This window comes from Poromitra crassiceps, assembly GCF_964638095.1.
Source record: "Poromitra crassiceps genome assembly, chromosome: 4".
NCBI lineage: Eukaryota > Metazoa > Chordata > Actinopteri > Beryciformes > Melamphaidae > Poromitra > Poromitra crassiceps.
The window spans coordinates 37,017,044-37,041,287 of NC_139626.1; the positions used below are offsets into that span (position 1 = coordinate 37,017,044).

Sequence of the window (24,244 nt, forward strand, 5' to 3'; positions counted from 1 at the left end):
TGGAAATTGGTAAATTATGGCCATCGTGACAAGCCACTCCATCAGCAGAGACGTTAATAATGTACAGCACTGCTGCCACATTAATGTAAATGGACATTAGACAAAGGCATTGCGTGAAATAAAAGTGCCACGCGTCTTATCAGACCATGACCTGTCATTGGCATTAGCCACACTGTGGGGAAAAAAAGCTCTCAGTAATAAATAACACAATGTGTATGCATGCATAGGCTATATTTGTTGTATAGGCCTACTCTCTCCTCTCTCTCCCAAGTCCCGAGCCCCCTCTCTCTCACACACTCACACCCATTTCCCCTATTTGCAATCTTTGATATGTAAATCATTTGAAATAACTTTGACCAACTGACTTGAAAGAGCTGGGAGAAGAAACAATATGCTACACCACCAGCATAAGATGTTATCAACAAGCAGGTGGAATGGCAGTCTGAAAGGCGCTTTTGAAGGCATGCATTATTTCAATAACAGTTTACGTTCAACAATACAAAAAAAAAACATCAATTCATTTGAAAACGTTATTTGTGCAAAGATGAAAGAGGATTGTGCTTGGGGCTTCCAGCCTGCTGCCTGACAAGGTACAGGAGGAAAAACAAATAAATTACAATGCTTGGCTGCACTCTCTGTTGGAGATTTCAGAAATCTGGAAGTAGTCCACGTCTCTGTTTGTGTAACTCTACGACTGTTTGTATGGACTCCTGTCCAATTTCACCACGAGTCCTGAAATTCAACCCAAAATGAAACCGAATAAGAGACGTCGGTATAGGCTACATAGTTTAGTCTCCCCTCGCCTCCTCACATTTCAAATTCACAGCCATAACAAACAGTCCAGGTCCAGACAAAGACAATAAATAGGCCTACTAAACACTTCATTATAACAAACAATTAATGGTGCAATTACTGTATGCTATACTTAAAAGCATGGTGCAACGTGCATGGTGCTTAAAAGGAACAACTAAATGTGATTTTTATTTATGTTTGGTAGTAAAACAACATGGGTGAACGTCATCCATCATGTTCAACTCGGATGCACCTATACTATTTGAAGGCAGATTGTCGGACACATGCATTCTTTGGGGTTTGGCACGTCTCCACACCTCTCTTCACATACTTCACCGGGTTCGTGTTTGAACACGAAGCACCGGGCAATGTGCTGTCACATCACTTTATAACAAGCCAACTGTCTGCAAAGACAAGAGCCGCTTGGTCTGGCATAGAGAGGTGCTATTCGTGCGCAAAAACATACCCAAGTGTTCTAACTTGTAGGTTGGATTATTATAAGTATTCATGCCTCTAAAAGTTGGGATAATAGAGTAGATGGTGTTTGTGGATTTCAAATGTTAAAGTAAAGGAGGGATAAGTAGCCGAGTCTAAACCCCTTTACGCACAGCGTAATATCAGCGCGCATAATTTGACAACAGCAACACGTTCAGCCTCTCTACAGTCTACAATGCCTGGTCAAAATAAGGCTTTATTGCAATGCGATGTGCGAAACACTCCAACTGAAGGCGCGGTTTCAAACGAAGAAATAGATCGACTGAATTACGGTAGTAGTAGGCTATAGTGACATCAATTTGTAACACGTGCATAATCACAATAAACGCGCTATGCATCGCTTTGAATGTGCAGATAATGCAGCCTATCTGAAGATGTGTCCTTACCTGCCATCGAAGTCAGCACTTGCTCCAAAGCAGCAGCTGTAGAACAACATCAACTTTATCCATAATTCCATGATTTGGAGAGTTGTGCGCCGACACTTTAGAGGCTAGTCTCTGTTAATCCAAACGCAAAAAAGAGAGAACAATTAATTAACACCAAGCGAGCAGCAGACTTTTCTTTCACGGGCGCGCAGGTACGAGCGGTCTGCCAGCGCCCTTCACACACTGTTCATTTGCGGTGTTGTGGCGGTGCGGGAGAAACCAGTCCGCTGTCTGCTGTAGTAGCTACTAGTGACCCCGACGCATGTGGAGCGGACTGCACTCTACCGGTCTGCGAAGGACCCCACAGCTCTCTCTCACTGTTAGTCGAGTCGGTGGGCTGTCCAATCATCATCATCAGCACCCACTGCTGCAGTGAGAGCACCCCCCCCTCTCTCTCTCCCTGTCTCTCTCTCTCTCTCCAATCCAGAAGTCCATTAATCGCTGAAACTCATCCAGCGCTTGTGGGACTTTAACGCGAAGATGACCTACTGTACTGCCAGGATAAGCACTCCACATTGCGCACTCCGACATAATTGTAGTGCGGTGGTGCCACGCCGAGCGTGCTTTGGAAATGACTTAATGAATTGCGTGGCCTGCTGAGGCACGCAGGTGCATCGCCCACCCATGTTAGTTAGTATCACGGGTTAGTACTTTATTGTCCACAAGGGAAATTCATTTTGCTCATGTCAGTACAAGCAATGTATAAAGAAAGCGGATAAGATCGCAGCACCCAAAAATATCACAGTAAAAGACCACAGTGAAATACGTAATAGCCTATAAAAGTTATCTGTGTGTGCACCTGCATGCCTGCATGGGGGGGGGGGGGGGGGGTGTAACACAACAGGGCCAGGTTCGGTGGGTTATGTTTGTTGAGCCTGATAGCAGAGGGGATGAAGCTGGGCCTCCCCCTGTTTGTTTTGAATATGGGGCGGCATATCTCCTACCAGAGGGCAGAATCTGAGTGCTGAGGTTATGAGTTGACTCCCTCGCAATCTTACTTGCTTTCTTCACCGCCCTCTGGTCATAAAGCCATTGGAGGGGTGAGCACGGCTCCCCGGCCCCACAGGGCTTGAACCCGAGGTGATCACCCTCCGCAGTTTGGCTTTGTTGGCCTCTGAGAGACCCTTATACCAGGCCAGAAAAGAGAAGGTGAGGATAGGCTCTCAAATGTGGCAGATGTAAAAGCTGGACGTTGCGCACACTAGCTGCGTTTACATTGAGCCTTCCCGATTCCCAATCAGAATAGAAATGCCTCATATAGCCTAAACGCCTCATTCAGAATAAACTGGCCAATCCTAAAGTAATTTAATGGCATTTGAGAGGCGTGGTAGAGGAGGCACATGTGAAAAATGACTTTGAACTCTGAAGAACTAGTGCAGTGCCCGTTCTCCCTGCGTACTGCACAGAGCGCTGTTCGACCCGCCCACTGCAACACAGAGCGAAATTTGCTTGTTTATTCAAAGTGTATTAATATTGACTGTGTCCAAATTGCATGAAATCGGAAAGCGCATCCTTGGGTCCCCATACACCCGTCAAGTGTGCAGTAGATCGGACGAACGGTTCTCAAGATATGCAAAGGACACCCACACACACACGGATTCTTTGCTTTATGTGGCACACCCACAAGTGTGAAGTCGATCGAACTGATGGTTGTCGAGATACACCACTTTGTGTTGCCAGTAGGTGGCGCTATGACTATGCACGTGTCCAAATTGCACAAAATCCGACACTGCATTTCGTTAGGGTCCCAGAAACACAACCACCAAGTTTGAAGTAGATCGGACGAAGGGTTGTTGAGATAAAGCACTTTCTGTGTGGCCAGTAGGTGGCGCTATAACTATGCGCCTGTCCGAATTGCACGGAATTTGACACTGCACTCCGTCAGGGCCCCAGAAACACACCCGCCAATGTTGGATGAACGGTTCTCAAACATTTTTGCTGTCATGATAGATGAAGTTAACCTTGCAAGCCAGCTGGATTCCCTCGCGAGATCTTGATGAGATCATGCGAGGATGTCCAGAACGCATGTAAATTCAGAGCTGCAGGAGGCCGCAGCTGTGGCAAACCCGGACGTGCACAAAGGGTCGGCGGCCCGGCCATGACTTCATTGCTGCGGAGCAGCTATAATTACAAGGAGGGACGAATTGGGAAGAGATCCAATCAGAAGAGAAGAAGAAGTTAGAAACAGTTAAATCTGTGTCTGTATTTCATGTTCAAACCTTAATACCATTTCATAATAACAGATTAAATGATCTTTCCAATGATTTTTGGAAATTCTGAAGAAACAATAGTTACAGTTTTCTTTGACTAAGATGACACTAAAATACTCTTACACTTTTAGTCGACTAAAACTTGACTAAATAAAAACAGGATGAGATTGACTAAATATAGTAAAAAACGAACAAGGACATTTGACACAGGACTAAGTCTAAGACTAAATAAAAAATAGCTGACAAAATTAACACTACAATGGAGCATGTAAACGCACGTTAATGCGATCGGTCTCAAGTAGGTCATGTATGATCTCATGTAGGCCTCAACACGTGGCAATCTTCCTTTAGAATGATTTCATTCTGAATGAAAAACCTGTCTCAGGTAACCGTAGATGTACTGTAGTGTAAATTACTGCCTGGGCTGAATCTGAAGACGACAAAGAGGATGAGTGGCACAAATGAGCAGAAAAAATGAAAAGGCTTTTTCAGCATGTTATATTGGACGTGTATAATTCTGCCTCAGCCTAGGTGGTTATTATAAATAGATACTGTAGCACACACAAGTGAAATGAAACTGCTTTTGATTGGAACATTTTTCTTTGACAGTGATCCCAACTGCAGATGGTTTTGTGTCACTGAAACAGGATGCATCTTCCCACCATGCTTTGCGCAGCGGGCTCACTGGCAAAGTTTCTGATTTGAAAAGCACAGAGGCCAATATATCGCTACTGTAGGTTTTCACTCTCCCTCCCTACGTGGCAAGGGATTATGTCTGACTTTGTTCATCTGAAGAATGATTATCGTGACATTCTGCTTCACTCATGAGAAGCACTTCGCAGTCAACGTATGTTGAATTGCACTTCCTGTCTGCGGGCACAATCATAAAGGCCAGAGTCATTTTCTCATGATACACTACGCCTAAGTCCGCCTCAACAATCCAAGTCAATCAATAAAATATTCCTCCAGAAATGAGTAATTGGAAAACTGAAAAGGGAGGCTGACTTCCATATAATAGTGAGCGCCGGCATGCTCAGTAATGGACCATGAGATGAATGTTTTAGCATGATTTCTAACTGGCTGTTCACAGTCACTATTACTTTTTGATACATGGCAGTGTTCGCCTGGTAATGCCCCGTCACGGATTTTGGTCATAAATCGACGCAGTTGCAGAGAGGTTTGACATTTCTACGAGCGAAGTGGTTGGATAAATCGAGTAATTTGTGCATTATTAAACAATTAATCACATTATTTTCATTTAAAGCACACGACTCTTAACTGGATCCCCACGCTGATTTATTGTACTTAAAAGAATGAGCTATGGTTAATTTAAATCAGGCAAATCATGCCTCATTACCAACACTATAATGTTAATTGTGTGTTTTGAGCTACTGATAAGATATAATGGGCCTTCAAGATATGATGAAACTTTAATGATCTCCGTGGGGAAAGTGAGTTGTTGCAGCAGCAAATAATAAAGCAATACAGCAGGCAAAATAGAAAATAAACACAAATAGAATAAGCAAGAATATGCAAATTGGGTTTATAAAAACATAACCTGCAGTTTCCACACTGTTATGTAAAATGTATAATGGGAAATATAGGGGAAAGTATGGATTTCAGGATTAGGGCGTGGAAATTAACAGCAGTGGTACTTTGAGGAAATGAGTGCATAATAATTGATTTTGGACGAGAGTTGGTTATAATAAATAACTAAATAATAAACACATTATAAACAAGTTAAATGAAACCGCTTTTATTAGTGACAATGGAAAAAAGAGCGAGCATGATTGTTGAGATAGGAAATGGAAAGGGCAGTGACAACCCATTTTGGCAGGGCTTGTACTCTAAATCACAGCCTGCCAGTGGTAGCTGGGGGCCCATAAATAAGGTCAGTATTTGTCAAAGAGAAAATTCATACGAACAGAGCATGATCTCCAAACATGGAGCAATGAACTGTTGCAGACAAACTGCAATAAACAATGCGGGTGTAATGAAATGGAAAACTGGTGCCCGAAACGCCAAGGTGAGGAGAATTTAAATTCCAAATAATAACTGCAGTTAATAAAACAATGAAGGGACCGTTATTTCCTATTAAGATATTTTCTGCTATAACAAATTATTAAATTCAGAGGTGCTTTTGGTTGAACGCATCCACAAGTTTTATGATGCAGAGTGCAATCTTACGTGTGTGTGTGTTCACCACAATCGCCCCAGGCCATTATTTCTGAGTATACCAATTATCAGTATATACTGTACACATTGATTCAAGGGTATAAGACTTGCTGATGGCTAATAGCCTCTGTATTTTTTTTAGCTCAGTTTGCCCAGGTTAATTTTGCTTCAAACTTGAAAGATCAGCTAAATTTCAGGTCTAGTTGTCACATAGTGTGAGACTATATTAAGGTCAATCAATGCCTCCTTGTGTGTGTGTGTGTGTGTGTGTGTGTGTGTGTGTGTGTGTGCCCCCCTATGACTCTCGCCCCCTTTTAGGGGGAAAACGCAAGCCTCTCGTCATTGACTTCAATGTAGCAGTAAACTAGAACGACCGCAACGCGGACTTATGCCTCCGCCATTAGTTCATTCTTGAGTCCAAGTGGATGTTGGAGCCAAATAGGAAGAAATTGCATCAAGGCGTTTCTGTGCAGAATTGGATATTTGAGCCAAATGTGAAGAAATTTAGTCAATGTGTTACTGAGATATGGCGTTACCGAGCTTGAAAATGGCATTTGTTAGGTCACTGTGACCTTGACCTTTGACCTTTGATAACCAAAATGGAATCAGTTCATCCTTGAGCCTAAGTGAATGTTTAAGGCGAATCTGATGAAATTCCGTCCAGGCGTTCCTCAGATATCGCGTTAACAAGCTTGAAAATGGCGTTTGAGAGGTCACAGTGACCTTGACCTTTGACCACCAAAATCTAAACAGATCATCCTTGAGCCTAAGTGAATGTTTAAGGTGAATCTGATGAAATTCCGTCCAGGCATTCCTCAGATATCGCGTTAACAAGCTTGAAAATGGCGTTCGAGAGGTCACAGTGACCTTGACCTTTGACCTTGGACCACCAAAATCTAATCAGATCATCCTTGGGCCTAAGTGAATGTTTAAGGCGAATCTGATGAAATTTCGTCAAGTTGTTCCTCAGATATCGCGTTAACAAGCTTGAAAATGGCGTGTGAGAGGTCACAGTGACCTTGACCTTTGACCTTGGACCACCAAAATCTAATCAGATCATCCTTGGGCCTAAGTGAATGTTTAAGGCGAATCTGATGAAATTTCGTCAAGTTGTTCCTCAGATATCGCGTTAACAAGCTTGAAAATGGCGTTCGAGAGGTCACAGTGACCTTGACCTTTGACCTTGGACCACCAAAATCTAATCAGATCATCCCTGGGCCTAAGTGAATGTTTAAGGCGAATCTGATGAAATTTCGTCAAGTTGTTCCTCAGATATCGCGTTAACAAGCTTGAAAATGGCGTTCGAGAGGTCACAGTGACCTTGACCTTTGACCTTGGCCCACCAAAATCTAATCAGATCATCCTTGGGCCTAAGTGAATGTTTAAGGCAAATCTGATGAAATTCCATCAAGGCGTTCCTCAGATATGGCGTTAACAAACATCCGTACGGACGTACGTACGGACGGCCGGCCGTACGTACGTACGTACGGACGGACAACCCGGATCCATAATGCCTTCGGCCTGGCTTCGCCGGCGGAGGCATAAAAATATATATACAAAAGGAACAGAATCAATCGTGTTTATTAATGACACAAAGACACCATGACATGACTATATATTACAACTCGCCCGGCAACAGGAGGAGCAAGATACATGGGAAATATTACTTTGGACCATCTATCTTATGCCCGCACCCATTTTAGGGGTAAACCTGCCATAGGAAAAGCGTGGCCCTGCCTATCGGAAAAGTAAATACAGACAGAAGATCATTTACAAACCTTACGAATCGTTAGATGCCACTCTCTAATTCGGCATACATATTATCTACCAAGAAGCACTTTGTGAATGTAAAATCTCCTGTCTGGCTGCTGCTGAAATACCGCCCTCCACTGTGTACTGGACTGTGTGTGAATCACCGGCGAAATATTTAAATATACTTGGAATGTGTGCTTTTTATTGAAGTATGCGTATGCCGAATTAGAGACAGGATAACAAGCATTCATAAACCGTCTGCATGTTTCTATAAAAAGTCTCAACTTGTTTAAACCGTAAGTTGCCGAGTTAAAATGGAGCTTGCGCACTGACCGGCCCCGGCCGGCGGACAGCGGGCTCTGTAACTAGGTCGACACAGAAGGGACATGAGGAGTCACATGACTTCAGATGTTTCAAATTACTATTTTCCATGTATCTTGGGGATTCTATAGTTGTAATATATTGTCATGTCTTGGTGTCTTTTCGTCATTAATAAACAAAATGAATTCTGTTATTTTTCTATAATTTTTTTTGGTACTGCTATTTTACATTGAAGTCAACGGCGAGTGGCTTGTGTTTTTCCCCTAAAAGGGGGTGGGGCCTAATTGCCGATCTATCTATCATCACTGATGACATCACATCATTAGCTAATTAACCTATTTAAAAAAATCTGGCTCCGTCAGGTCACCCGCACGGGTGCCCTTTACACACCCTGAAGGTTTCAGCCCAATCGCACGTAAAACGGCACAGCTGTGGCCGAACACAGAACATGAAACAAACAAACGGAGCCCACATACTCAATTTTATATATAGGTATTGACAGCGGGGGAGCTGCAGCATCACCAGTGACACTATGCTGTGATCCCAGAAGGGCCTTTAATAAGACTATGCTTCATGCACCGAGCTGACACTTGCTGCAAGCGAAAAACATTTACCATATACCCTGTAGACCTTTTAGATGGAAAGAACCTCAGATTTCTCTCATAAACATAGAAGCATCTCCCGATCCCTTAAGAGTCTAAAGGTGGTTGAGGTGAACCCAGTTCTCACTTTAATCCAGTATGCCCCCTCTGCAAGAGTGGCAGCATACAGTATGTGCTCTCCCCTCCTTTTTGACTATGTAATTGAGTTATTACATGTTATGCACAAGTTTTCTTCTACCTCCTGCACCACCACCCCTCCTTCTCCTACCTCCTGCACCACCACCCCTCCTTCTCCTACCTCCTGCACCACCACCCCTCCTTCTCCTACCTCCTGCACCACCACCCCTCCTTCTCCTACCTCCTGCAGCACCACCCCTCCTTCTCCTACCTCCTGCAGCACCACCCCTCCTTCTCCTACCTCCTGCAGCACCACCCCTCCTTCTCCTAGCCCCCATGGACATCCTGTCCCGCCTTCACATCTCCCCCCTTGCCGTGTTCCCCTATGGGAGAATTATAACTGTAATCCATCATATAGTTTATCATTCATATCTCTATTTCTGTTATTCATACTGTCATCAAGTCCAGATGCACCTGTTAGTCATCAAGTCTGGATGCTGCACCTGTTATTTTACAGACTCATCACTTATGATGAATTTATTATTCCCCCTCTTTTCTCTTTGTTAATTAGATTTGTGCAGGAGCTGGAGTGACACATTCACTTGGAGGATTTGTTTTGCTTTATTTGGTTTCAGGTCAAAATAAAGGCACGTCAGGTCCAAAGACATCCTGGTTTTGGGTGCCTCCTTCACCTTCCACACAAGGCAGAATTTCACCGATTACACCTATATTTACGTTATGTGCACGGGGGCAAAGACACAGCCATGGACAGACAGGGAGCCAGACATCTTTCCCTTTTGAAAGTAATTCCAGTCCTTGGAAAGGAGCCGTGTCTGTGGCCATTCACCTCGGGATAGATTGACTCTGCTGACTGAATTCAGATGAGCCCAACATTGCAAAAGCCGATTCTCCAGCTACCTCACCATTCCCCAATTCTCCAGTTGCAATATAGCCTGCTGTCAAGGTGAAATCACAGAATTCACAGAGAAACAGTTGATCAAACTGCAGGACTGAAAGCTCAAAGGTCTACTGTGTCGACAGCATACACAATCGCAAATACAGGCCGTATTTTTGTGATTTCCACCGACTCGGCTCTAAACGTGTGTCTAATCAAGCACACTGACCTTTCTGGCAACCCGGGAGTGATGAAATATTCATTGCTGTTGAATGAATTACAGTATGCATACCATATTCACATTCACTATTTATGAGGAATAATCACAGCCTCCCCCTGGAACCAAGACAAATGCTGTGTGTTACCTTTTGTGATATGAGTTTAAATCAAATTTATTTTCTCGCTCTCTCTCTCTCTCTCCCTCCCTCTCACGCCCTCTCTCACTCACATACACTGACACACTCAGAGGAGAGAGGTAATGATAATTCCCCTATCTCAACTACAAGTGCAGATGGATTTTAGTGCTTAATTTCTCTCTTCCCAGTTAATACCTGGGAACAGAGAGAGGTAACTGCCGACTTCTATTACAGAAGCCCGTATGTAGACTATTTGCACAAACAGCATGTGGATATATGGTGTATTTATTTTGCAATCTGGCATTTAATTAGGCAAAGACAGAAACGGCATCTAGCAGTTGCCGAGGGACTCGAGTTCTTCTGAGTTCTTATACTGAAAACTAATTAACCAATGATTGACAACTAGTTCTCAGAAACCACTCATCTGTGTGTTAAGTCAATCAATAACTACGGAATTGTTGTCTATACCTTCTGCCTGAATACATTATATCTGAGATTTGTGATACCACAAAAAAAAGAAGGAAAAATCTCTTTAATCTTTCCCAGGATGTTACTCGTGAAAAAAAAACTGTTTACTTATAAAATAGAATAAAAAGAAGCAAGTCCTGAATGTATAAAAAAAGAAAGAGAAAAAGTCTTATTCTGTGCATTGTCGTCACAGGGCCAGGACAAAAACAACAACTCTGCATCGCAGAAAAGAATCGAGCACCTTTAGGGCGGCCCTTCGTGCAGAAGGGGCGGTGACATGCTAAACGGATGAAATAGAATCAAATCATGTGACGTTGCTCGGGACATCCATTTTCAATGTTTCAAAAAGTTCTCTCCGTGTTACAAAGTGATTCACTGTATCTCCAGTTTGTTTCACTAAGGGCAGATCCTGGGAGGAGAGCGTCATTTCCAGTACCTTGATAAAAGGGGTGTAGATTTGGTAGCGGCAGTTCAAAACACTATTTTTGACAAGAGGTTCCCAGACGATTGGTAGGCGGAGATCTCCAATTGCCTGGGAGCCGAAACTAGGAGGCACATCAGATCCTAATCACCCTGAAGACGCTCTTCTCTTCTTGCAGTCCTAATTACTTGCCGCTCCTTCCTGTTGCCGCGCAGCGAGCGCCGGCCCGCTCTCCTGCGCCCGCGTGCCCACCAGCATGTTGTTCTTTGGCGAACAGCTCTCGGGCTCCATGGTCATCACCCGCACAGAGTACCCATGAGCCTCTGCTGCCCAGGAGCGGTCCAAGTCTACCAGGCCCATGCACTGCTTACCTGGAGAGGGGCACAAAGAAACATAATTACCATCCCAAAACACAAAACACAACACATTATCAAGTTTTATTTTACACTTTTTCCTGTGTATACTTTTGTTTCTACAGTAGTGTTAGTGTCCATTAGTATGGTATTGAAGTCGTCATTTACACTACCAGTCATACGGTTTGGATACACCCGATTGAATGTGCTCCATGCAAAGACTGGCTGCTTTAAATAATCTCAGAATCTAGAAGATAGTTTTGATTCGTTTAACATTTTTTTGGTCACTGCATAATTCCATTTGTGTTATTTCATAGTGTTCATGTCTATTATACTATCATTCTAAAATGTGGAAAATAGGGGGGGAAATCAAAGAAGAAGCCTGTGTCCAAACGTTTGACTGGTAGTGTGTGTGCACCAACAATTTCACTTTGAGATTACTTTCCTTCCTCTTAGAATGTCCTTTAATAACAGTCTTAAATGTTAAAATACATGATATACTGTAGTATATCGTAGCATAGTATATGTAGTATATATATACTTTGTATATATATTATTTGTTTTAACTATTTTGTTTTTTTGTTTTTATTTCTCACGTTTCGAAATAAAGATTTCATTCATTCATTCATACTGTAGTAGTATATACTGTATACTGGAGTTTAACAGTTAAGTAGCAGCCAAAAGGGAATTCGAGTTTTGGTCTGCCATGCTACCCAGACGGTCACAGACACACCGGCAGACCCGGGGGAGATGAGATCAAACATGTTTAGGAGATGTTAGTGGGAGAGGTTGAGCCCTGTGTTAACTGATACAGAGCAGAAGCTGCTGTGACAGGTGGTGTCAGGTACGTATGAGAGGGCTTCAGTGTGATGAGGCACTGGGGAGCCTCCTCACATTCACAGGGAAGCTTTGATAAGCTGGAGAGCGATCAGGCTGAAGAGAGTCCTCAACACAATGAAATACTGAATTGCAAAGGTGCACCAAAGGCCTGGAGGATTCCGCCAGACAAAACACCCACCCCCAATCTGACAACAATGGTCTGGAAATGGCTGTCGCCTTGTCAAAATGTAGAAATCCATGCAGGAGGGTTTGACTATCAAAACCACTGGTCGACACTACAGTATGCATCATAGTCAAATAATCCTTCATCTTTTAGGAATAAACAACTACATAAATAAATTTAACAGCTTTGTTTGAACAATCATTTTCTACATGATGCATTGTTAAATAAACACAATTGAAGGTATTTGGAGAGGGAAAGACTCCCGTGTTGTTACTGCAGTCAAACAGTCGCTATCTCCAACTCAGACAAGTTGCTGGGGTTTAGCGGCTCATTTGTAAACAGCCTCTCAGAGCCACTCAGGACTCTGCTATTTCACCTACCCCCAGGTTGGTCCCGCCTACATTAGTTAACCTTAACCTTAACTTTACTGGCTGTCTTTGAGATTTTTCTTTTTTTTTTTAAGGAGAATTCGTCATTTTTATTGGGTGAAAAAAGTATGATATATCTCCCGTGACTAGTCGACTACTTTTTGGGAGTAGTCAATGACCACTAAAATGCAGTAGTCGACTCGTGAATATTTCTCACACTTCTCTCATGTATTGATCCTTGTGTCAGACAGAGCGGTGTTAGAAGGTCACACTATGTCAAATGAGCATTTCCTGTAACATACGGGTGACAGCAGACAGCAGGACAGTACCTATGTGTCGCCTTTCAGGAGGAAGCTGGACAGCAGTCTGGTCTGCAAAGCGGCAAAGGACCATGTGCTCCTGAAACAAGGACAGACGATGGCCATCATGTCAGGTGTGATTCATACTAATAAGGACTACAGCTGCCATTTTGAGTGAATCTTGAACCCACAAGCACTGTGCATACCATCTATCCCCCCGGGACTGGCAGGATAAATCTGGGTGGGGAAAGTGAAAAGGCAGCGCTTGCCCCTCCCTCATTACCACCACTGAGGTGCCTTTGAGCAAGGACCTTAACCTCAACCGCTCCAGTGGAGCTGCTCAGTGGCCAGCAGATCAGACTGTGCTTGTACTGGTCAGCTTTCAGGTAGGAATGTGTGTGTGAATGTGAACAGGGCACTCCTGAAAAAGAGAGCATTGCTCTCAGTGAGATAGCCTGGGTAAACCCAGCCGCCACGTGACCTGCTCTCAGACCTGCTCTCAGTCACTACTGTAGTGACTGAGAGCAGGGTAAGCCTGAGAGCAGGTCACGTGGAGGCTGGGTTTACCCAGGCTATCAGTGAGACTCTCCTGTATAAATAAAGGTTGAAAAAGAAGCTCACTTCTCTAACTGTTGTGCCACCACTGTACATACAGTACACACGCATGTGCCAGCACACACATACAAATGCATACCAACGGTCCATTGATATGCATTCGTATGTGTGTGCTCGCTCCGTTGGCAACGGATAAAGCAATTATCAGACCAAATGGTAGTACAACGGCATGTACAAAATATTGCAATAAATTAAAAATGCATATATAAATGTACATAAAAGCAGCAAAAGTGTTGTGTCTGGTTCTATTTTCAATGGTAAGCTTATAAACATAACCCACGTATATCAATATTATATCGATATCATGATATGAGACTAGATATGGTCTTAGATTTTGGATATTGTAATATCATGATTATGGCATAAGAGTTGTCTTTTCCTGGTTTTAAAGGCTGCATTATAGTATAGTGATGTCATTTTCTGAACTTACCAGACTGTTCTAGCTGTTCTATTATTTGCCTTTACTCACTTATTACGGTAGTCATTATATCCACATTATGGATGAATATTTATCAAAAACATCATTGTGTAAATATTTTGTGAAAGCACCAATAGTCAGGGAACCCTGTCTTTGCATTTTATTTCGATCGCAGTCTTGTTTTAATAGAAGTGCTTGTGACATCTCACATCACTTACACGAATATTTAGCCCACTTCGCAGAAAGTACCGCGATGTATATCGTGTAGCGCCATTCAGCCTCAAAATACTGAGATGTGATTTTTGTCGTCCAGCCCTACTGGAGAGGCCAGATCGCAGACATATTTCTAACCAACCAAAGGACGAATTTTTCCCACCCTGTTTTCAACCTTGCTGTTACGGTTCATGTAACAGGCGACTCGGGAGAGCGGTTAGTCATCTCTAACCTGCTCCCACTCTAATTGATTCCATCCCTCATTCCAGAGGGTCAACACTGAACGCAAGGCCGCTGAGCAGGTGCTCAAAGTTAGCGCTGAGCGCCAATACCTCACGCCATTAGGCCTTTAGCCCTGACACGCCATTTGTCAATGCTGTCAGTGTGTTTAACTAGCTGGAGAAGAACGACTAGGGTCCACTGTAGAGCAACACAATGCAACGCTAGTTTCTGCAAGTGGCGGCTGGGGGTTTGAGAGCAGAGATACAGACAGACGATACGGCCGGGCTCCACAACACAGCTGAGCCCAGATGAACAGCAAATACAGAGCATGGCTGATGAAAATCAAACCATAGGAGGCAGACGGGGGCAGACTTCGAGAGCTTATGCGCTAACTGACAGATAATGAGTCTGTGTGTTAGGAATATAGATTTCTCGTGTGTTGGGGCTACATTGTTTGGGTGCTTATTTCTAGATGGTTATTGTGCGGTGGACCTGCAGAAACCCTTCGCTGCTGCACATTGTTGGTAATGAGCCACAGAAGGTTGAAAATTATATTTGATTTTGAGATTTTGAGTCAGAATCAGTTTTATAGGCCAAGTATGTAGACATCAGTAGACATACAAGGAATTTGACACCGAGTGATTCGGTTACTCTCATCTCCATAGTACTGTACTAATTATTTTCATAAAACAAAAGGGAAAGTATTTATCTGTATGGTTTTGGTCGAATGCCACTGGAGAACGTTTTACTTTTAGACACATAACATTAAAATATTCATAACTTTTGATCCGAGAGAGCTATCTATCACAGTCATTCAAAAAGTGATATAGGGGAGAGAGTTTCAAACTTATGGAAATGTCAAAAAAATGAAAATGTCAAATTCCCACCATGCGAAGGGTTTTTGCAGACCACCACACAATTATAATAAATGTGATTTATTTCTGCTTCTTGGACAGATGGTAAAAATACAATAGATCAATGTGTCTTTGAAATCATATATAATCTTCTGTGTAAGTGAAATTTTTGATGTGTAATTTTTCTTTTCTTTTCGACGCACAAAAGACAGAAGTTGGAGACGATGCAGTGCTGTTGCATATGGAGGCTGAGGCTGCCCTGACGAGGCCCTGCAGCACAGATTGTACCAAGGAGCAGCGACAGGTCCCATACATCATTAAGGGATGGGCCCTCCCACAGTACAGTGCTGTGTCTGGGCTCAGCGATAAGGCATTGACAGACTTTTAACTCCTTGGGAAATCGGTGTTACAAGGACAGAGACCAGAGCACAGGAATCTCATGAGGCCAGGAATATTTGTTTCAATCTCCAGGGAGAAATTAAAAAGACAGAGAGCAATAGCATAGATATAAAGGGGTAAGCAGAAAGAAAAGACACAGACACAGAGAAAAATAAGGCAATAGCAATCATGTCAGGTGTGATTTCAAAAATCTTTGGCTCGTCTAATTTCCTGTCTGTACGTTCCAGTCAGAGCTACAGTGTGTATATAGAAGAGTCGCGACATCTCCGTTCACTCCAATGGACCAGTTTTTTGCATTGCAAAAGGAACTTTTGGCAAAAAGGAACTTCTGGGAAGTAAGGTTCTGCATTAAGGAACGCTGTCGAGTTGCAGCAGAATGGACCGTTTGTGATGTACTTTGAAAGGGTCGGAGGTTTAAAGAATCAAATTGTATATTATCAGCTTTATTTTATGCATTCAAACGTAGCGCGAGCCCCCTTCCTGGAGCCGCTCTTTGGACCTCCATTGTTGCCACTCTTTTACTACACCACTCTGGATCCAGTCTGTTTTTGTAGGTTAGTCGTTACCGTTGTAATGTCGACAGCAACCGTGTTTGCTTGGTGTTAATAAGAGTGGAATGAGAGGCACGCCTCTCATTCGGCCACTGCACACTAGTCCAGGCGTGTGAAGCTATAACTTTAAATTGGGCTCTTAAATTTCATTATGCGTCCGTTAATGCTGCAGCATAATATGCTGCAATATGTTGGGGAGGGGGGACGGGCTCAAATGTTGTTTAATGACCCATTGCTATTTGCCTAAGAAGTTGGTGAAATATGACCCTAGTCAAAACTGCCTTAATTCAATATTCTATAAATCGATACTTTGCCTCTGTGCAAATGAATAATATATGCAATAGAGGAATTGAATCACATAAAAGGCATACCTTATAGCTCAGAGTCTCTTGGAACCTTTTGCTGTGAAGAGAAAAGAGAAAAAGCAGAAGATATTTTGATGTCATGATGATGGTGCAGACTGCAGACTCATATGTGGGAGCATTTATTGCCTCCATCTGTCTCATGTAATACTCGCAGGTTCCTTTTGGAAAAATCTCTTCATAAAGCACCTAACTGAATGCATCATAGCAAATGTAATGCTTGACAAAACACAAACAACATTCATCTCCTCTAAAGGAAAACAATTTCTCTCCGGGAAAGGAGACCTTTCATAACAGAGGGCTTTTGTCTATAGCTTGGGAAGAAAGTCTATTTGTTTACGAGGCTTTTGAAAGTATTTGGAACTCTGTAGTGCAGCTTGAAGCTAATTAAAAAGCAGCATAGCATGGAGTGAGTCATGGGTCAGGGGCCAGTCACGCCACTGAGAGTGACCCGTTAAGTTTAACTCGGCCAGTTATGGACCTTTAGAGAAAGCTACCAGCAGTGTGGCGAAATGGGCAGTTTTACAACCCATAAAAAAAAGCTGGGACCTGCTTGGAACGTCTCCACCTGCAGAAAATCCACAGCAGGATCTGGAACATGACCTGAGGGGGAAACACTAGTAGCAAGACGAAGATTGACACAGTCAGGTGTGCAGGCCCTGGACACGCACTGTACGACTGCCCTCAAGCAACACAGCAATTAACTTTTTTTTTTGGTCATTCTTTAATATTTATGAGGAGTCGGTAGAGAGGTGAAGTGTTGTGTTAGCTAAAGCGTGGACGTGGAGAGAAAAATGAAGCATGTGAAAACAAAATATTTTTACTGTACGTTCAGGGTCTCGAGGCATAATTGACGCAATTTAATGTAATAACAATGTCATTGCGCAATGTTTCCCCAAATATTCACTTCTATTCAAATACATTATTTAGATATTAAAAACGGGTCTGAAATGTAAATCTTTTGCACGTGTAATATTAACAAGGAAGCCAAGCTTTCCATAAATAGGTCCCACATGTGGAAGAAAGGTTGACACTAGTGATCACATCTTTCATCTTCAGTAATAACAATCCTACACCACCGGCTTGTGTTATAGCTCTTTGGAATCTCAATGTTGTATTGGCAACATACTGCCTTCTTATAACACTTAAGCCATTACATTCCCATTAGTGGACAGACTGCTGCCATGGCAACAGAAACAACACCATTAAAATACAGCCCCCCCCCCCCCCCCCCCCCCCATCACCAAGATGTAAAATTAAATAGAACCATTCAAAGTAATTCCAAGGTGGGCAACGTTTCTTGTCTACATCTCCCATAGGATTTTCATGTCAGTCTGCCTCTGTGTAGAGAAGCCTATTCTCTGCTGCTGATAGGATGGCACAGAGTGAAAAGGTAAGCAGAGGACACTGTTGTGTGGTTGATGTGGCACTGCTGCCTGCTACTGCCCGTGGCGGCGATGTAGGACGAGAGGCAAACAAACACTACACAAAGCAGTGACAGGAGGTAAAGAACATCTATATGTGTGAGAGAGAGGTGAGTGAGAGAGAGTGGTGGAGAGAGAGACAGAGGGGCGTCCGGGTAGTGCAGTGGTAGATTCCCTCCCTACCAACACGAGGGGCGCAGGTTCGCCTCCCGGTGTTACCTCGTCCATACAGGTACAATTGGCCGGATTAAGGGTATGTGTCCTGGTTGCTGCACTAGCGCCTCCACTGCCCGGTTGGGGCGCCTATTTGCGGGGAAGGGGAACTGGGGGGGGATAGCGCTGTCAGGTGAAAAGAAGCAGCTGCACATGTATCGGAGGAAGCATGTGCTAGTCTAGCTCTCCCCAGATCAGCAAATGGGGTGGAGCAATGGACAGCAGGGGGAATTGGCCAAGTACAATTGTGGGTGGAGGGAGGGTTAGGGAGGCAGGGAGGGAGGGAGGCAGGCAGGGAGGGAGGGAGGCAGGGAGGGAGGGAGGGAGGGAGGGAGGCAGGCAGGGATGGAGGCAGGCAGGGAGGGAGGCAGGGAGGGAGGGAGGGAGGGAGGGTGAATGACACAAAGGGCTGATATGGCCAAAGGTCTGATAGGGAAGCAGAATGGTCAGGAATGAAAAAGCAGAGGTAAACAGTAAAACACAAGAGAGCAGAAGCCCAGAGAGCCGACACTGGGCTGGGGTGTGGCGGACAGGTGCAGACCTCCTGGGGAAGGTGAACTTGATTGTGTTCTGGATGAAGCCATAGCAGCAAGGGCTGACAACGAAGGCTGCTCCTGCCTGGACGCAGTGCTCCACCACCATGTCTGTCGCAATGCCACATGCGTGGAGGGCCACCTGAAGAAGAGAAATATCCACATGCGTCCACACAGACACAAACAAACACACACACACACGCACACGCACACACACAAACGGATTGAGAACTTCTTAGTTCTTACTGACCCAAACAAAAAACAAAAATAGAAGTGCCTCCATCAAGGCCAATACTCCAGTCTGCTATCATATGCAAATGTTGAGTCGCATCACAAAACTAACCCTGACCCACCCAAACACCCTTAGCCACTTCCTCTATCCACCCCTCGAATCCCGACTCTCTATGACCTTCCTATCCCCAGCTATGGTCCCTTTTCCCTAGCACCGCCCCCCTGCCTTGCCCCGACCCGAATTGGATCTGCTCCCAAATTTAATGGGTTCTTCCTTGGCACACGCTACACCCTTCCACCAAGTTTCATGAAAATCAGCCCAGTAGTTTATTTTCCGTAATCCTGCTAACAAACAGACAAACAGTCAGACAGACGGACAAACTGGTGGAGCTAAAAATAACAAAAAAACAAGAGTGAATTCGCAATAGCTGTGACCAGAGCCGTGTATAGAAGAGTCGCGACATCTCCTCCATTCACTCCAATGGACCAGTTTTGTACTCTTAAGAGTTCCAGGAAGTAAGGTCCTGGATTAAGCAGTTTTTGAACAGTTTGTGTTGTACTTTGAACGTTTTTTTTTAATCAAATTGTACATTATCAGCTTTATTTTAGCATGCAAAAGTAGCGCGAGACCCCTTCCTGGCTGTTCATTGGCTAATGAGTCACGCATTTTGGTCCTCCGCTGATGCCACTCTCTCTCTAGAGCAGTGGTTCTCAAATGGGGGTCCGCGGACCCCCAGGGGTCCGTGGCACTTTGCCAGGGGGTCCGCGAAAAGTTTTCAGGTAATTTTTTTTTTTTTTTTTTTTTAATAAAAAAAAAAATGCTACATGTTACTTATTCCTTCTCAAACTACCGTACTTCCTACATGGTGCTAGTCTATCAAAATATCTTGGCTGTCATTGATTGTGTTGCATAGTGGTTTTCTGTACTGTTGACAAATTGTGATATTGCAAGTCGCTTTGGACAAAACAAAAGCGTCTGCTACAGTAAATGACGTAATATAAATGTAATGTAATAAAAAATATATATAGATATATATTTTTTTGCAAAATCTTCATAGTTCAACGAAAATAGTTTATGCTTTAAATCTAAAATGGTTCATGGATTACATTCTAATAACAAACCTATCAAATTAAAAGTCAAGCACGTTACCGTGGAAACAATTAAGCTTAGCCCAAAATCACAAATCAGAATGAGGGGGTCCCCGGTATATTTTCTATCTTGTAAGGGGTCCTTGGCTGAAAAACATTTGAGAACCTCTGCTCTAGAGGACACTAGCTGTGACCACATATGCGAATCCCCCCCACACACACTGCCCCCCATTTGACCCCCCCCCCCCCACCCCACTGCCCCCCTTTTAGCCACACCACACCTTCACACACACTTGACCTCCATGCTAATTTTCAGCCTCCTAGAGCAAAAACTCTGGCTACTAAAGGGAGGTGAACTCTTTGTGGACCAACCGACCGACCAACAGAGTGACTTATAGAGCTGCTGGTCGCAGCTAAAAAACAACAACAACAACAACAAAATGGCTATGTTCCAAAGGATGTACTTTCTTCGACGGCTGAGGAAGTTGAAGGTGCCAAAGGCAGCATTGGCACATTGGCACCTCCGTCAAATCCATCCTCACCACCTCCATCACCATCTGGTATGATACTGCTGACATCTCCAGACTGTAGCACATCAACCGGCTCAGCAACGGGCTGGGGTCCCCCCATGGACATTATCCCACTGACACTCTCCTACCCCCCACCCTCCATTATCACTTTAAATGACTTTTTACTTTGTAATTTATAATTGTTTTGATCCATCTTCTGCTGTTGATGTGACTGCTGCGCTGCATACAGTACTCGCCCCAAGTCAAATTCCTTGTTTGTAATCTAATTACTCACTATCGCTATTAAAATTAATCTTGAATCTTGTCCAACACAAAGTCCAGAATGAAACAGAAACAGAACTGTCTACTCAATTGCATTGCTTCAAAAAGGTGGCTGCTATTAAATAGATCTGTGATCGCAAAGTTACAGACTCAAGGAGGAGGACAACAAAATGTTATTGGTACTTTAGGAGTTGAGGCACGAATGCATCAGTATTCCCATTGAGTGGGTAAACGGTGCATGACGATGGGTATCTAGCAATACATTAGCACTGGTGTGGTTACAATTGGATGATGGAGAAGGCCTGAAAATCCCCATGGGCCGTCTGTACTCTAGTAGGCTTTTTTTATGCAGTCCATCTACCGAGCTACATTATTCGTTCTCAAACGCACGCTATGGCGTGAATTCACAATAGCACTGCAACACTTTTGCGTCCGTCAAACCATCGCAAGAGAGAGAAAAAACATGTGATTCACAAACCACCTGCAGTGGGTGGAACTCCGCTGCCAAAGAAAGACTGTAACAGTGAATTGTCACTGTTTGTGCATATTTAAATTAAGTTATCCGTATGCATTTTGTCACAAAAACAACCCCTTTAAATGTAAATGAGACTCATTACAGGGTGTGTCCAATTCACAAAGCTCATTGAGCCGCTAATTGCGGCTCTCAATTAAGGTGAAATTGTTATGATCTTGTGAAAGCTAGTGGTAATGGAGGTTTAAAAAGGGATATGATGCTCATACTTTCCAGTCACAATGGCAGCTCTGATTGGAGCTGGGCAAAGGCATTGCCAACATCCCAGCCATTCTAGAGAGAGGATATTTTCAAAAGAGAATATCATCGTTTCAGTTAACCGAGACGGGAAATATTTACTGTTATAGGTTGTGAAGTTTTGTGTGAATTCACCCCTATGAGTTTAATATCCAAGCAATGGTGATAAAAAAAATATATCTTCAAGTGTACCCGTACTCGTACCCGTTCAACTAATTAGAGTCCAGCTAATTAGATTTTCTGTTGATGGTCCAAATGAAATGCAGTATAAACAATTTTGAAGGCAAAAATGGCTACTTGCTCACTGAAATGAATCTAGCACAAACTGAGTCTGCTCAACTCTAAATGCCACCCCAATTTTGCATTCTTGTCTTCCAAGGAGTTGTCACTTGGCGTCCCCGAGTCTGGATCGACTGTGTTGCCTTGGCAGCGATGCCACAGAGCAGAGGTTCAGACAGTCAGGACGGTGCTGGGCCAAAATGGGCTCCAGCTCCAGAGATTAAGGGGGGGGGTCTAGACACTAAACATGGCCAACCCAACTCATAAAGTCCCCTAAATGTCTGAGCAGCGGTACATTTCTCAGAAGCACATCAGCACTCCCTGGAAATGCCTTGGCTGCTTCAGCCCTTCTGCTCAGCTCAGAGTCTATCAGTCTGACGCCTAATACGACTCTGGGACAGACGGCCCATATTTCTGGGTTTCCAGCGTTGAGCGGATGTCTGTGCAAAGACTTCCGCTTCCGTGGTCGTTGTTTACAATCCGATGGATGCGAGAATGGAGTTGTTGGGAGTTGATCAATGGATACTTTTTGTAGGTGTTTTAGGTCCAGACAACATTTAGGCAAATCTCTATAAATAGATACAGTGTGTGCATATGAGACGTCGACGGTAGCGGAAGTTTTGGCGCGGACGTCCGATCTACACCTGAAACGTCGAAATATCAGCCGTCTGTCCCAGAGTCTTATTAGTCAGCAGACTGATAAGACTCTGGGTGCCCAGATTGCTCAGCTTACAGAAGAAGCCAAAGTGTAAATATATACTCAAAATTGGCAATTGATTCTTCCTGTTGTCACTGTATTCATAATCTTCATAATTTGTACTTGGAATTGGAAATACTGTAAGTATTCTATTGCATGTGAAGAGCTACTGTACATTGAAGGGGATTTCAAATGTATTCAGATTACCACATGGGACTGGCATGTTTTTGGTGTCAACTTGAATGATTTCTCTGCAAATAATCGTTTATTCCTCTTTGGAAAGGTGTGTATTGATTTAAACAGGGTTATTGAAGAAGGATTTGCACAAAAAAGAAGAAGCAGACAACGAACAGCGGGAATCAACATCAATTACCTGCATGGCCTTGAGTCTCTTTGAAGTTCACACACTAAACACCTCATTTTCTATCCTGCATTTGTTCATGGCATACTGTAGGGGAAATTGCTTATGTTTTCTGGCAGCATATTTGGGACTGCTGATAGGAATAGTGCATCAGGGTATAATGATGTTACATCCTCCAAGACTTTCATCTAAAGCAATACATTAATAAAGTAACAGCATCATTCTTACTCAGCTAATGTTTTATATTTGCCATGCTATGGTAAATCCTAGGTGTAATAGCATAGCCAAAGCCAGCTTCTAGACAAAACCAGCATGAAATGGTTTTATCACTGGCAGTAAAAGAACTGCACATACTCAAAATAAAATTGACATTTGTTTTGATTTTGCCAATCCTTGACTTCAGAAAGCATCCTCGCTTCAATCAACAGATCGGAGGAATTAACGTGTCTAGTTGTTTAAACATAAAATAAGAAAGATAACGCTATTATTTGTATGGGATAACACCTAAAAAATGCATCATAGCATGTGAAAATATAGACAAGGCTGATTTAAAAACTAGCTTAAATATGTTCTAACATTTACCTCTTTACAACCCTTTTAATGAAAGGCAACAATCATTGATTAATATCAGTAGGCTAGCTCGGGGTTTTACAGAGGAAGTGATCCTGTAGTAGTAGTTCCTCGAATGGCCACTTGAGGCCGGACCCGGGAGGAAATCATTCCCGTTCACCCCCATGTTAAAATGCCCCACTTTGTAACAGTGATTAAGCATGTTTACAGAAAACACGGTTTTGGCCTATATAGCGAATTGTAATTTCATCTTTCATAACTATACAAGGGGGGTGAATTTTTATATAACTTGCCCATTTAGAGTCAAATAGATGAAAGAAAAGACTATGTTTTGGTGATGATTGACAGCTTGCCGATCACGGACCAATAGCAGGCGGAGCTGCGGCTCTGAGAAACCGCTCGTCTCGTGCCGTCTCGCGTGAGCAAGGACGCCAAGATAGCGACACGCCACTTCAACCATGGAGGAAGTCCAAAGAACAACGGTAGGCTACGTCCATATATATAGAGTCAATGATTAAATATGCAACAATAAAGAACCAAGGGTCAAGGGTCATCTGCCAAACCGTGTTCTTTAAACTCTGTCTTTTGGAGAGAGATGGCA

At 43.4% G+C, this 24,244-nt stretch overlaps 2 protein-coding genes across 4 annotated transcripts in view; both read right to left on the reverse strand.

The window, feature by feature from the left end:
* The window catches only part of npnta (nephronectin a), a 76,230-nt gene extending 74,122 nt beyond the window's left edge, over positions 1–2,108 (reverse strand). For all 3 annotated transcript variants that reach the window (XM_083635113.1, XM_083635114.1, XM_083635112.1), the window contains exon 1: positions 1,674–2,108. In XM_083635113.1, the coding sequence (XP_083491239.1) occupies positions 1,674–1,744 (71 nt within the window). In that variant the 5' untranslated portion in view covers positions 1,745–2,108. The remainder of the gene's footprint in view (positions 1–1,673) is intronic.
* Positions 2,109–11,073: 8,965 nt separating this feature from the next.
* gstcd (glutathione S-transferase, C-terminal domain containing) overlaps positions 11,074–24,244 on the reverse strand; it is a gene marked incomplete at its 5' end in the record, with an annotated part of 63,941 nt that continues 50,770 nt past the window's right edge. The window contains 4 exons of the mRNA XM_083635110.1: positions 11,074–11,400; positions 13,083–13,152; positions 16,696–16,726; positions 18,865–18,998. Of these exons, the coding sequence (XP_083491236.1) occupies positions 11,210–11,400; positions 13,083–13,152; positions 16,696–16,726; positions 18,865–18,998 (426 nt within the window). The 3' untranslated portion in view covers positions 11,074–11,209. The remainder of the gene's footprint in view (positions 11,401–13,082; positions 13,153–16,695; positions 16,727–18,864; positions 18,999–24,244) is intronic.